This window comes from Tubulanus polymorphus, chromosome 3 (genome assembly GCF_964204645.1).
Source record: "Tubulanus polymorphus chromosome 3, tnTubPoly1.2, whole genome shotgun sequence".
In the NCBI taxonomy this organism is placed as follows: domain Eukaryota; kingdom Metazoa; phylum Nemertea; class Palaeonemertea; order Tubulaniformes; family Tubulanidae; genus Tubulanus; species Tubulanus polymorphus.
This window is the reverse complement of record NC_134027.1, coordinates 1964598-1977255: the sequence shown is the minus strand read 5'-3', so window position 1 is coordinate 1977255 and position 12658 is coordinate 1964598. Positions and strand designations below refer to the sequence as shown.

At 35.9% G+C, this 12658-nt stretch overlaps 3 protein-coding genes across 5 annotated transcripts; 2 read left to right on the top strand and 1 right to left on the bottom strand.

Annotated features, from left to right (window-relative positions):
* Window positions 1-779: 779 nt before the first annotated feature.
* On the top strand, window positions 780-6695 carry LOC141901115 (glucose-6-phosphate 1-dehydrogenase-like). 3 transcript variants are annotated; one of them, XM_074788202.1, is made up of 14 exons: window positions 884-948; window positions 1429-1464; window positions 1960-2100; window positions 2206-2243; window positions 2329-2437; window positions 3613-3821; window positions 4012-4173; window positions 4454-4579; window positions 4711-4804; window positions 4881-5007; window positions 5095-5184; window positions 5499-5707; window positions 5946-6115; window positions 6236-6695. In XM_074788202.1, exons 3-14 carry the CDS (start codon window positions 1978-1980, stop codon window positions 6315-6317), a joined length of 1539 nt encoding a protein of 512 aa, XP_074644303.1. In that variant the 5' UTR covers window positions 884-948; window positions 1429-1464; window positions 1960-1977; the 3' UTR covers window positions 6318-6695. The 3 variants fall into 3 exon arrangements, with proteins under 3 accessions (XP_074644300.1, XP_074644303.1, XP_074644302.1); XM_074788199.1 differs by lacking the exon at window positions 1429-1464 and having other exon boundaries at window positions 780-948; XM_074788201.1 differs by lacking the exons at window positions 884-948; window positions 1429-1464 and adding an exon at window positions 1619-1648.
* A 205-nt stretch (window positions 6696-6900) lies between these two features.
* Window positions 6901-8684, bottom strand: LOC141901829 (magnesium-dependent phosphatase 1-like). The gene is made up of 6 exons (XM_074789326.1): window positions 8441-8684; window positions 8178-8238; window positions 7688-7798; window positions 7502-7609; window positions 7180-7265; window positions 6901-7102 (listed from the first exon to the last, which is right to left on the bottom strand). Exons 1-6 carry the CDS (start codon window positions 8478-8480, stop codon window positions 7011-7013), a joined length of 498 nt encoding a protein of 165 aa, XP_074645427.1. The 5' UTR covers window positions 8481-8684; the 3' UTR covers window positions 6901-7010.
* Window positions 8651-11791, top strand: LOC141901828 (major facilitator superfamily domain-containing protein 3-like). Its single transcript, XM_074789325.1, has 5 exons — window positions 8651-8793; window positions 9133-10023; window positions 10320-10467; window positions 10550-10668; window positions 10951-11791. The coding sequence occupies exons 2-5, from the start codon at window positions 9162-9164 to the stop codon at window positions 11265-11267; spliced, it is 1446 nt and encodes a 481-aa protein (XP_074645426.1). The 5' UTR covers window positions 8651-8793; window positions 9133-9161; the 3' UTR covers window positions 11268-11791.
* The last annotated feature ends 867 nt before the right edge of the window (window positions 11792-12658 follow it).

The following is a 12658-nucleotide window of genomic DNA, read 5'->3' as shown; positions in this document are numbered from 1 at the left end:
TTCCTATGCTTAATACATACTGTGGTCAACCGGTGACGTATTCAATAGGGCGTGTGAATATACCGCAATTGTGTCTCTTTGACTCTATTGTTGAGTGGGTTTACAATTGAGCGAGAGCTTATAATAGGGCCGACGAGTAGAACACGCGCCAGTAGCCAGCTGAACAATATCGTAGAACTTTAATTTAAGGCCACTGGAGATAAATTACTTGATTCTCCTCAACAACTCTCCGAATTTAGCGCCGCCTGTTTTTAGGCGTTTTTTGTGGCCGATAGATCGAGGGTAGATGTAGTGATAGGTCATCGCGCATAGTGAATTATATGGATCGAAGACCTGGAGGGACATGCCAGTTGCTAGTTGCCAATTGCTAGTTGCCAAATACCATTTGATAATTGTTCTCCGCCCGCTAGCGCCACCTCGGTATATACCTTTTGTTCTTCATTGCCGCGAAATTGCATGATCAAAAGTATGACTCTATAAAACCAAAGTTGGCATAATACATCGATAAAATGCAAAAATATATCATTCAATCAGAATCATATTTTTAATGATTATTTTTGGATGACACCTGGACCGGACCAGGCCAAGAGCACTGCTGATCGACCATACCATAGTAGAACTCAAATCAATTGATTTGAGTTCTATGAACCATATAACTGTTATAGTTCTATGTATGAACAGAATATGAACTCGACAGCAAAAAATTCTACTGTGGCATGTGAGTACTCGTAGGCACCAGTCCCCTTTCGTTTTATTTCGATAAATAGTACAGTGGTTAATCGTAAGGACAATAGCCTTCTCGGAGTTATCCGTACGCATAGCGGAGTTATCCATTCGGGTCCCTCTAAGGAAAATAAACATCAATTCAAACGAAGCATAATTGTTCTAAGTCAGTGTTCACTTTTTGCTGTTTACTTTCATCAGTGATCTAACTGGATGCACCTTCACGTACGTGCGAAAAGCCGAAAGGCGTTATAATATTAATGAATTAGGTTTTGGCTTCATCAACAACGCTATTATTATTAACTAACCATATAATTATTAATCAATCAGATTGATTATTATTAATATTAATAATAATATTAAAGACTCTGACTTCGAATTGAATTAACAGTTAGTTAGATTAAGGAATCTGGCCATGCAGGCTGTGTAGTGACATTACTAAAAATATAAGAAGGTTGTCAGACTCATGTTGGTATTAAAATTCAGCGTTTGTCATATGAATAGTGCTTATAATGAGTTTTCATAATCTGACCGCCAGCAGTTCAAGTGTTGTTGTCGTCTAGACCTGAAATATCAGTTAGGTTATCTACTAGATAATAATTATTGATAGACCCCTAACCTCTCTCCCCTTTTATCTGATCTCGTGACCCTCCAGTTCAGGTGTTAAATAACCATTTTACTGCATGCCTCTTCCTTCAAATAAAGTCATACATTACTGGCAGGAATTTTGTTAGGATCAATGTAAGTAATTGAGATTGGATTCATATTTAATAAGATTGTTAATTTCAATTGAAATTGTGTAACAGATTGCATGTTTTATAGCGACTGCCAGTAACTAAGCCCACTCTACTGTACACATGACTGAATAGTCATCAAATGAACGTTGCTTTGAAATACATATAGCGGCTCATATTTGGAGTTAAGGGTAAATAGTAGGCTAGCTTAGATTTTCCAATTTCCCAGGTACAGTGTCTGGGATATTGGATGATCTAAGCTACTATTCACCCTCAAACCTATCCAGTTTTTGAGAAAATCCTGATTAAACATAGGGAGACAATAGAATAGGCCTACAGTTAAACATTTTTGGTTGAGGGCAAAACGTTATATTTGTATAGGTGTTCAGTATAAATAGGTGTTCACTATAGAGAGGTGTTCACTGGGGGAGATTTTACTGTATATCCAGTTTAGATGAAATTAAGTGGGTTTGACAGTACTTAGTGAGTAATTTTCTTGTAGTGTTGATACAGATTGAAGATGGCAGCAGCCGGAGAAGCTGATAATGAGTTAAGACGGTTGGAAAGCTTGGAGCTGATCAAATCTTCACTTCATCCCGAAGAACTTAGTGATACTCATATTTTTGTCATATTTGGAGCTTCGGTATGTTTCAATTAGCCTACTTATAAATCAGTTAGTTTTAAAACAAGATTTGATACAGTTTGCTTTCTCTGATATCGTTCATTTTGTACCTTGATTAATTTTTAGGGTGATTTGGCTAAGAAAAAGATTTATCCAACTTTATGGTATGAATTCTGATACATGATATATGTTATATTCTAAATATGATTACATTTAGTTATTGACCTATATTGATATTCATTTGTACAGGTGGCTTTTTAGAGATGGACTTCTGCCCCAGAATACATTATTTGTTGGATATGCTAGATCTAAAATTACAGTTGAAGATATTCGACTGAAAGCATCACCATACATGAAGGTATGAATACACCATTAGCTAGTTTGCCATAGTTGTGACATAAGTGCAAAACTGGTCTTAAATGGTAAGTACGTTGTTAGATTGGTTATAGAACCAAAATGAGCTTAGACTGGTCTTAAGTTGTTAGATCTGTTATAGAACCAAAATGAGCTTAGACTGGTCTTAAGTTGTTAGATCTGTTATATAACCAAAATGAGCTTAGACTGGACTTAAGTTGTTAGATCTGTTATAGAACCAAAATGAGCTTAGACTGGTCTTAAGTTGTTAGATCTGTTATATAACCAAAATGAGCTTAGACTGGACTTAAGTTGTTAGATCTGTTATAGAACCAAAATGAGCTTAGACTGGTCTTAAGTTGTTAGATCTGTTATATAACCAAAATGAGCTTAGACTGGTCTTAAGTTGTTAGATCTGTTATATAACCAAAATGAGCTTAGACTGGTCTTAAGTTGTTAGATCTGTTATATAACCAAAATGAGCTTAGACTGGTCTTAAGTTGTTAGATCTGTTATAGAACCAAAATGAGCTTAGACTGGTCTTAAGTTGTTAGATTGGTTATAGAACCAAAATGAGCTTAGACTGGTCTTAAGTTGTTAGATTGGTTATAGAACCAAAATGAGCTTAGACTGGTCTTAAGTTGTTAGATTGGTTATAGAACCAAAATGGGCTTAAACTCGTCTTAAGTTGTTAGATCTGTTATAGAACCAAAATGAGCTTAGACTGGTCTAAAGTTGTTAGATCTGTTATAGAACCAAAATGAGCTTAGACTGGTCTTAAGTTGTTAGATCGGTTATAGAACCAAAATGAGCTTAGACTGGTCTTAAGTTGTTAGATCGGTTATAGAACCAAAATGAGCTTAGACTGGTCTTAAGTTGTTAGATCTGTTATAGAACCAAAATGAGCTTAGACTGGTCTTAAGTTGTTAGATCGGTTATAGAACAAAAATGAGGTTAGACTGGTCTGTGACATGACTGTGCAGACTGGAGCCAGTCTTTGAGAGCTGTGAGAGTCAACAACTCTCGGAGTTGAAATGTTTAAATCCTTGAGTCAAATCTAACCCATAACTGTGGAACAAAGACCTATTTTTTGCAATTGTCGGAGTTTAGAGTGAAATTTGCTTTACTTGAAATGATGCAGCATGATTTTGAAAGTAGAAAAATGTTCTATCTTAACAGGTGGCTGCTGGAGAGGAACAATTACTGAATGAATTCTTCACTAAAAATGACTACGTTCAAGGCAGTTATGACCAATCTGAGGATTTTACTCGTTTAAAGTCGAATCTTCACTCAAAAGGACCAGCTCATTTATTATTTTACTTGGCACTACCTCCGAGTGTATTTGAACCTGTATCCACCCATATTAAAGAGCAACTCATGTCACCAGAGTAAGTTAACTGAATACAGTGAAACTTCTTGCGCAAGTCGTTGGGACGATCATTATGTTGATGATTACTGGAATTACTCAATATTAGAAACTTGAGTAAATGTGACGACTTATCCTAGTCTGACTTTATCACATAATTTACGTTGAATGATAGAAAATGATAACTCATGTAATTTGTTAATCATTTTCAGCTCGCATTGGAACCGTATTATTGTCGAGAAACCATTTGGAAAAGATTCCGCGAGTTCCGCTAAACTATCGAAACATTTGGCGTCGTTATTTAAAGAGGAGCAGCTATATCGCATTGATCATTACCTAGGAAAAGAAATGGTGCAAAATCTGATAGTAGTCAGGTAAGAGGGGGGAAAAATGAAAAAAGACTATGAAAGTTAATTTAATGTTTCAATTCAACACAATCGCTTTAAGCCATTTTCAAAAACAGATTTGAAAATGGCTATTAGCAATTAAGTTGTTTCGATGAAAAAACTTAAACAATTTTTGTTCGGTTTTCTCTTATATGAGGATAGGCAGTCACTTGACAATGAATAATATCAGAGATGGATTGTCTCACTGTTTTTGATATTGCTATATTTTCTTCGGCAAATTTTGTAATATGTTCTGTAATTTATTCAGGTTTGGTAATCGTATATTTGCTCCGATGTGGAATCGAGACAATATCGCCAATGTGCTGATCTCATTCAAGGAACCGATTGGAACACAAGGACGAGGGGGATATTTCGATGAGTTTGGAATTATCAGGTTTGTATTGACTTTCATTGATGAGTCATGGGTATCTGATACTAGATGGTGTGCATCTGATACTGGATGGTGTGTATCTGATACTAGATGGTGTGTATCTGATACTAGATGGTGCTGTTTTATTTTCTCAGGGACGTCATGCAAAATCATCTTCTTCAAATTTTATCACTGGTCGCAATGGAAAAACCTCCAAGCCTGAATGCAGAGGATATTAGAACAGAAAAGGTAACAGTTTGTTTGTTTAATGGTTTGTAGTATGTTTGAATGGTATATGATCAATTCTGTATTTCCTGCTCTTCAGGTGAAGGTTCTAAAGAGTATTTCTCCAATGAAACTCGAAGACTTGGTTATAGGACAATACGTGGGTAAACCTGATGGTGTTGGAGAGGAAAAAGAATCATATTTAGATGATCCAACTGTACCTAATGGTATATTACATTATCATTCATAGTACTTGTTCTTTGTATCATATTTTGCTGTAGTATTAACATGATATTAATTTTTTGATTGTTTAGACTCGATCACTCCTACTTACGCGTGTGGAGTTGTTCATGTGAAGAATGAAAGATGGGACGGTGTTCCATTCATTCTCAGATGTGGCAAAGGTAATTACGCAGAATTAATGGATCAGTTATTATTCAAATATAATTTGAAGTAATTCGATGGTGTTTAGGGTTCTCAAAGATCAGGGATAATCAGGGAATTTTTGACTTATTTCTTAGTGTAGAAAAAATAAGGGAATTCCACTGTTTTCTTGAAAATCAAAGAATGTGAAATTTTGATGTCTCGTTCTATCTGTTGACAAGTGGCACATAGAACTTATTGAGAAGAAACAGCCCTTGCTGAGGATATCTTATAATTTAATCCGGGAATTTTTAGTCAAGGATCAGGTTATTAAACAATTTACGTTTCTATTTAGCTCTGAATGAACGAAAAGCCGAAGTTCGAATTCAGTTCAAGGACGTTTCTGGCGATATATTTTCGGACGGTGAACTGAAGAGGAATGAATTAGTGATTCGAGTGCAGCCCGGTGAAGCCGTTTATATGAAAATGATGACAAAGAAACCGGGAATGGGATTCAGCGCTGAAGAGACTGAATTAGATTTAACTTATGGCAGCAGATATCAGGTAAACGCAGAACGACATTCTCATAAATGATGCCGACTCGGTCTATGTTGTGATGATCAAATCCTACATGAAAAGAGTCGAAATCGAAGTTGTTTCTTTTTTCATTCATTGTGTGAGATTTTATATTACAACATTCTTTTATTGTTCGTTCCATTAATAAAAGAGTCGTTAAAATGTATGTAAAAACACCTGGCGCAAAGTATGAATTAATGCGTAACATATTATTATTCGTTTGAAGAATGTTAAAATGCCCGACGCGTACGAAAGACTGATACTCGATGTATTTTATGGGAGTCAAGTTCATTTTGTAAGATCTGATGAATTGGCCGAAGCGTGGCGTATTTTCACACCCGTCCTGCACCAGATTGAAGCGGAAAAAATCAAACCTCATCATTACGAATTCGGAAGGTAATTTGTAGCTTGAAAACTTTTTGTAGTGCATTAAATCATCTCCGCTCTGCCTTCTTTGTTTCTTCCATAGATTTCATTGTTAATGAAAATGTAAAATAATTCTGCTGTATTTTACAGGCGCGGACCTCGTGAGGCAGATGATTTATGCACGAAGCATAATTTCGCGTACACAGGCACATACAAGTGGCACCAGAAATAGTTCATTACACTACAAGGATTCGATGATTTGCGATCGATAAATATACAGTTCATTGAAAACTATTCTATAACAGCAAACGCCGGTTTAAAATCAAATTCATTCACAGCTCATTAGCTGTGATTTCCCTGTTAATAGTTTATCTTTATGATGTGCTAACGTTGAGGCTTTTAATGAAGTATTATTGACGACTCATTAACCTATGCCATTATGTTCTTTTCTGTGATGCTTATAGTTTTGAATGTTAAGGCTAGCATTTTATATGAAATGTCTTGTTCATATATTTGTTTATCCCGATGTTATTTACATGAATTAGTATGGACCAAAATCCTTATACACCGTTTATTGTAAACTCCATATATACAGATTAATAATAAATAGGCTATACACGCATTATTGGTATTTTGTGGATTTGATCCGGTAATTTGTTGGAAGACGTAGATTTCAAGAGGTGATATTTCTCAGCACGAATGATTCATTCTAATAGAGTGGTGGAGATGAGAAAGTCAATTCTTCCTTTTTATTGAATACAGATAACGAACTCATTACGTGTTATAAACTTTGAAAATTTAATAGAACAATAGCATTAAGTATTACATGATAGGTATATGAGAACTTAAACGCAGGTACAAACATCAACTAAAATACTCTCCTTGATAAAATGTATCAACTAAAATTATATAATTAAATAGAGACTTATTTAAACTTAGTAGTAACGGAAAATTCATCAAATCCTTTCTTCAGCAACTGCGTATCAACTCCACTATCCGCTAAAATACAAGTTACTCCTGAAAAAAAGATTATTATTATTATTATACCACGGTTTCCAACCAATTGAGTTCAGACTGAATCTTTGAAAACTTACCTAATTTGCTCACTTCAGCTATATTTCTATATTCGTCATCAAAGAATAACATGTTCTCGTATTTCAACCCACTCTTTTCTTTGAATCTGGAAATAACAACATACAAAATCTTCTGTCTTACAAATTATGACCCACTTCTACCTAACAGAACTAACTTAAAAGTTCTCTTTGTATTCTGGGACAGTTTGAGTAGGGATGGGTTATTATCACAATGCAGTGGAGTAAAACAATTTAAAATATATTGAGGCAACTGACTCTGGGTAAATGGAGTCTACTGTAATTCTGCATTTGAAAATATGAGAAACATCCTGTAATAACATACCGTTTGAAATGATTAACTTTTGAGCCAGGATAAATCTCCTGATACGTAAAATACTTGTTCCAATCGAACAAAGTCATTAATGATTTTGCTTCTTCGATTGCTCCTGTTCTGAAATACATACAGTAGGTTTGAGAAATCGATGCAATCATCAATTAGACATGAAGTGCGAATACAATCTAATTATACCTCGATGCTACTCCTAATGTATAACCTTTTTCGTGCAGATCTTCCAAAATTCGCGGAACATCAGGAAAATAATGAACACGTGACCTGTAGGCATCGTATACAAAACCATTACTGAAAGTGGATTGGACATCATTTTGCATTTGATGAAAAAACTTGTAACACGCGCAGGGACGAATCTAATGTCTGATTCAGGGAGGGGTGCACCCCAAAATAGGGCATCTTTTACAATCATAAGGAAAACTAATTTTTGGAAATACGACAGAGAAAGCTTTTATCAGTTTCTTTCATTTTCCCATAAAATCTTCAGGGCAATGAGTCTGAATACCAGTTGTTGTTACGGGTTCACTACAACTTGTTGTTCGAGGAACAACGGCTAGGTACTAGACTACAGAGCAATGTGACATTTTTAGGAGGTTGCGAACCCCGTGTGCCCTCCCCTGATCCACCCCTGACGTGACCGGTAATCAGAGAAAAATTAAGCATACCGTACCTTTCCTTTCTGAATGGAGGAGAATGGTGTGAATCGACCCAAAAAGGCCACAAAGTGTAATCTAGAGTAAATCGAAAATTTAAAAAACATTCATCAACAAGAAAAAGAAGTCACCAGGCATTCCCTAGTCTGAATAACAGACGTTGTTATATGTTACGGTCCCGTTGTTTCAATGTTTGAGGAATAACATTTGACTATAGGCATTCCCAGGCTCTGCTGTGGTGTTATGCATCAATGACAACATATAAATCTATTTCACTTACCTAAATCAAATACAATGAGATCAGGTTTTTTCGTACCCATTACGACAATAAATCGTGAATTAGTTTTAAAAGAGGATCTAGATTCTTCAGCTGTCAAAATCTACGGTGGCTGCCATTTTTAGATCATGTGACATGTGTGGATGCGGAACAGTGTCCACACAGTGTCCGTACTAACGCGAGTCCGAATCCGGTTTATTGACATAATCAAAATGGCCGCGCCCATCAAAAAAATTGAAATCCAAATGTAAAATGTTTCTAAATTCGATGGTTGCTGCCGGAATACCTGTCATCGCATACTCCTGTTTTCACTCATCTCTCCTCCCGATGAGAATTGAGACATAGGACCTAGCTCTGTGAGTGATGTTTGTAATAGAACGCTTCAATAGAGTTAAAAGTAGGCCAACCTTCAAATCAATTTCAAAATAACTAAATCTTTTTATTAGAAATAAACACACCTGGGTGTAACTGTAGTTTAGGTCACTTTCCCACAGCTCTGAGACTAATGCAAGCCTAGAGCCCTGTGTTCACAGAGAACCTTTAATGCCAGTAGAATATCGCTATCATGACTTCACGCAAGCTCTTTAGTACACGCAATATACAGAGGCCACTCTCATCACTCAACAATTAGAGACGTAGTAAAACTTGCTCAACACCTGTTTTATTGAAATACTATAATTTCCATTGTTTTTTAGATTTAAAGGCGCCGACATAAACTGCAGAAATGATCCTCTCAACGAATATAATGTTGTTGACATTTCTCTACTTCGTTCAGGGATTACCGTACGGATTTCAGGCGCGGTTTTTACCGTTGTACCTGCGCGCTCAGGGCGTTTCGCTGACAAACCTGAGTTTCTTTAAACTGTTATTAGTTCCGTGGTTGTGTAAAGCGTTATGGGCACCGCTCGTCGACCGATACGGAACGAAGCGACTATGGTTGTTTTGGAGTATGTTCGGTTTGATGGTAACGTGCGCTATATGCGCGTTCATACCGCGTGATTTTATCCCCGTTCTCAGTTTATTGTTGTTCGTCATGAATCTGTTCGCGGCGACGCAGGATATCGCGGTCGACGGAATCGCGATTCAGATTCTCACCGCTGAAGAGTTAGGACACGGAAATACGGCTCAAGTTGTCGGGTATAAGATCGGGTCAATTGTTGGCGGTGGTTTATTGGTTTGGTTGATGGATGTTTTAGGCTGGAAGGTTTTATTCGGGATATTGACTATTATTTACGCCGAAGCAGTGTTGTTCGTGAACTTTTCATCGAATCTAAAGCGTATCGAGAGTGATGGCCACCAGGCGGCGCAACTGAATGATCGAAGCCGTCGTCTCAAAAAACGCTTACCGACTATCGATGAAGATGATGAACGATCATCGATCAGCGATGAAGATGTCGGTAACCCGGTAACCGATGATCTCGAAGATCAGGAAGATTTTCAGTGTTTGCTACAAACTCGTAAAAGCCCGGAGAAAGATATGGAAAGCAGCAGCGACAATGTTAGAAGCCATTTCAGCTTCATTTTCGACGTGATCAAGAGCCCCGGGACAAAATGGATGATGGGATATGTGATTATTTATAAGCTAGGTTTGTAACCTTAGATGAATTAGTGCGAGTACATGTTGTAACAACTAGCGCCTATATAAAAATCACACACTAAAACAGAAAACACAGCGCATAATTTTCCATGAATTGATATTATATTTAACCTTTCAACTGTATCCTAAAAGTATTCCTGAATGAAGGTGATCAAAATGTGGGATAAGATATTAGAATAGTTCTGACTTCATATTGTAGGAAAATTCAGTGATAAATGATTTTGTTTTGTTCAAGCTGACTAGTTACTGTAAAGCCTGATTTACTCGTGCTATTTGATATTTTAGGTGAACAGGGGGCGCTGAATATGTTACCACTGTTCCTTGTCGATCATCAATATACAACGGCTGATATCGGTTTCTGGACCGGAGTTGTCGGTCAGGCTACATCTATTTGTGGATCAGCGCTTGGGGGATTCCTTATCTCAAAATACAGGTATGACTTCAACTGTTATCTGATACTTATGATTAGTACTGAAATGTTTTAATAGTGAACATTCTTTTTAATTTTCTTATAGTTTTCCGCCATTGTTTTTATTGCGTCAACTCTTTCTGGGGCGTAGTATTCCTCTCGGAGCCATGCTTATGTTGGTTGTTGTTTGGCCGGATGTTTATTTCACATCTTCAAGTTTATTCTGTGAGTGTTAGCTTGATTATATTCAGAGAATACAGTTAGCTGGCTAAAACCATTGGTGTAACACTCAGAGTTTATGTTTTCACAATAATGCACAATCCCACAATGAGAAAGCAAAAGGTCTGAGATGTTTCTTTGAGCTTATATTTATTTTGACGTTTCGACCATTAATCATCTTCAAGAATGCCAAGATTTTACTTTATTTGATTTACGGTAGTATTCCTATTGTGGGATTATATATCAATACAGTTATTTATAACTAGGATTGTTATTTTCGTTATTCAGGTATTTCCGCGTGTTTAATGAATGTGCTGCTGATGATTAGTGGTATGGTTACTACTGCCACATTTACTTTCATGATGCAATGTTCCCAAAAAGCCTGTGCTGAAATTCAAGCTACCCACTATACGACCTTAGCAACGCTAGAGGTTTTTGGCAAATTGACATTTTCATCTTTTTTGGGTCTGTTGACCGATGTGTTTGGATATAAATTGATGTTTTGTACGTTTATATTTCTGTCGGGACTATCGCTTGTTTACTTACAGAAATGTGACCCATGTTTTGTATCAAACACTAATGATAATAAATCTAAAGATAATTAGAATAAAACCTACAGTTCAGGACCCAGTTGCAGAGTTATGAGTTATGAGTTAAAGTTTGACTCAAGAATTAGTTCATTGAAAAAATGAACTAATGATCAACTGAAGAGTCAACTTTAACTCACAACTGTGGAACTGAAAACTAATGGGTAAACTCATGTATTTCTCAGTGGAGAAGATAATGAACAGTCTCACAATTGATTATGTCTTTACGTGTTGATTATTCTAACTGCATTTCTAACTTCATCTAAATCCCATCTTTAGAGAAACAGTAGATGTAAAAGATCATCAATTGTGGGACCGTTCAGTACTCTATGAAAAAAGTCGATATAGTTTGAAAAACAGATCTGCATGACCATCAACTTGAAAATACCAGAATGTTATCATAAATTTGTTCCAATGTGTTCAATCATTTAAACTGTTTTCTTTTTAAGTTTATTCGTGAATCTATATATAGCTTTTTAAGTAAATATATCAGGAAAAACAGTGCATTTTACGTTCTAAATCACATATTATCGTTGAAATGAACCACAATTGGGTAGTATTTATACTACTGTTGGCAATTTTGTCATTTATTTATTAGATAATCGATTCTTTATTAATCAATTACTTTTCGCTTTAGAAGCATTCCAGCTCAATCTATAAACGCATATCATTTGAAGTTATTTATGATATTTATTGTATGTTTTTTCTTCTGTTTACTTGGTTTCGTTTTATTCATAATAATGAGAATCTTAAGGTCAGTAGAAATATTGTATGACACATTTAAGTAATATTTGCTCTCTCTTCATGCGCTATTTTTAATTATGTATACTCATTAAGTCTGTGATTGAGGTTTTAATCATAGTATTGTGATGATGTAGAATAGGTTTGTTATCTTTTATAACAATAAAGTACATCGAATTATTGAATAAATTGTTTTATTGTGCGTGTTCAGCTGTGTTCATGGAACTCACTGATTTCCAGTCGCTGGATGCTACATGAAGGAAAACTACTAGTACCAAATTCTACGCCAACCCATCGACACTAAATGAACAGATATTTTCGCCATCTATTGGAATTTCCCTGAACTATCCATATTTCTGGAGTCCTCTCAATAGCGAACTTAGCGATGAACCATGTATCACATGCGCCATCTATTGAAAGTTTTAAGTTTTTGGGGCGTTCAGCAGAGAATAAACTGGGTGTTTCGGGTTCAAATCCAGCCTATCGATATTGATACTAGAAAGAAGAGTATGCAAATTGAAGATACATAAAGATAGTCAACGACGTGAGAACGCACAGAATTCTTACAAATGATTTTTATTTCATTAAAAGTCGGTTTCAGCAGCTGCATTTATCATTTATAATCATTCCTGAGAAACAAGAATTAAATATCTAATACTCATAATCTA

Coding starts and splice junctions, on each gene's coding strand:
- LOC141901115 (XM_074788199.1), top strand. CDS start 1,978: ATGGCAGCAGCCGGAGAAGCTGATAATGAGTTAAGACGGTTGGAAAGC. Junction 2,101..2,205: donor TTGTCATATTTGGAGCTTCG/GTATGTTTCAAT, acceptor ATTAATTTTTAG/GGTGATTTGGCTAAGAAAAA. Junction 4,805..4,880: donor AGGATATTAGAACAGAAAAG/GTAACAGTTTGT, acceptor CCTGCTCTTCAG/GTGAAGGTTCTAAAGAGTAT.
- LOC141901829 (XM_074789326.1), bottom strand. CDS start 8,480: ATGGGTACGAAAAAACCTGATCTCATTGTATTTGATTTAG. Junction 8,239..8,440: donor TCTCATTGTATTTGATTTAG/GTAAGTGAAATA, acceptor GATTTACTCTAG/ATTACACTTTGTGGCCTTTT. Junction 7,799..8,177: donor CCTCCATTCAGAAAGGAAAG/GTACGGTATGCT, acceptor ATCCACTTTCAG/TAATGGTTTTGTATACGATG.
- LOC141901828 (XM_074789325.1), top strand. CDS start 9,162: ATGATCCTCTCAACGAATATAATGTTGTTGACATTTCTCTACTTCGTT. Junction 10,024..10,319: donor TGTGATTATTTATAAGCTAG/GTTTGTAACCTT, acceptor TTGATATTTTAG/GTGAACAGGGGGCGCTGAAT. Junction 10,669..10,950: donor CACATCTTCAAGTTTATTCT/GTGAGTGTTAGC, acceptor TTCGTTATTCAG/GTATTTCCGCGTGTTTAATG.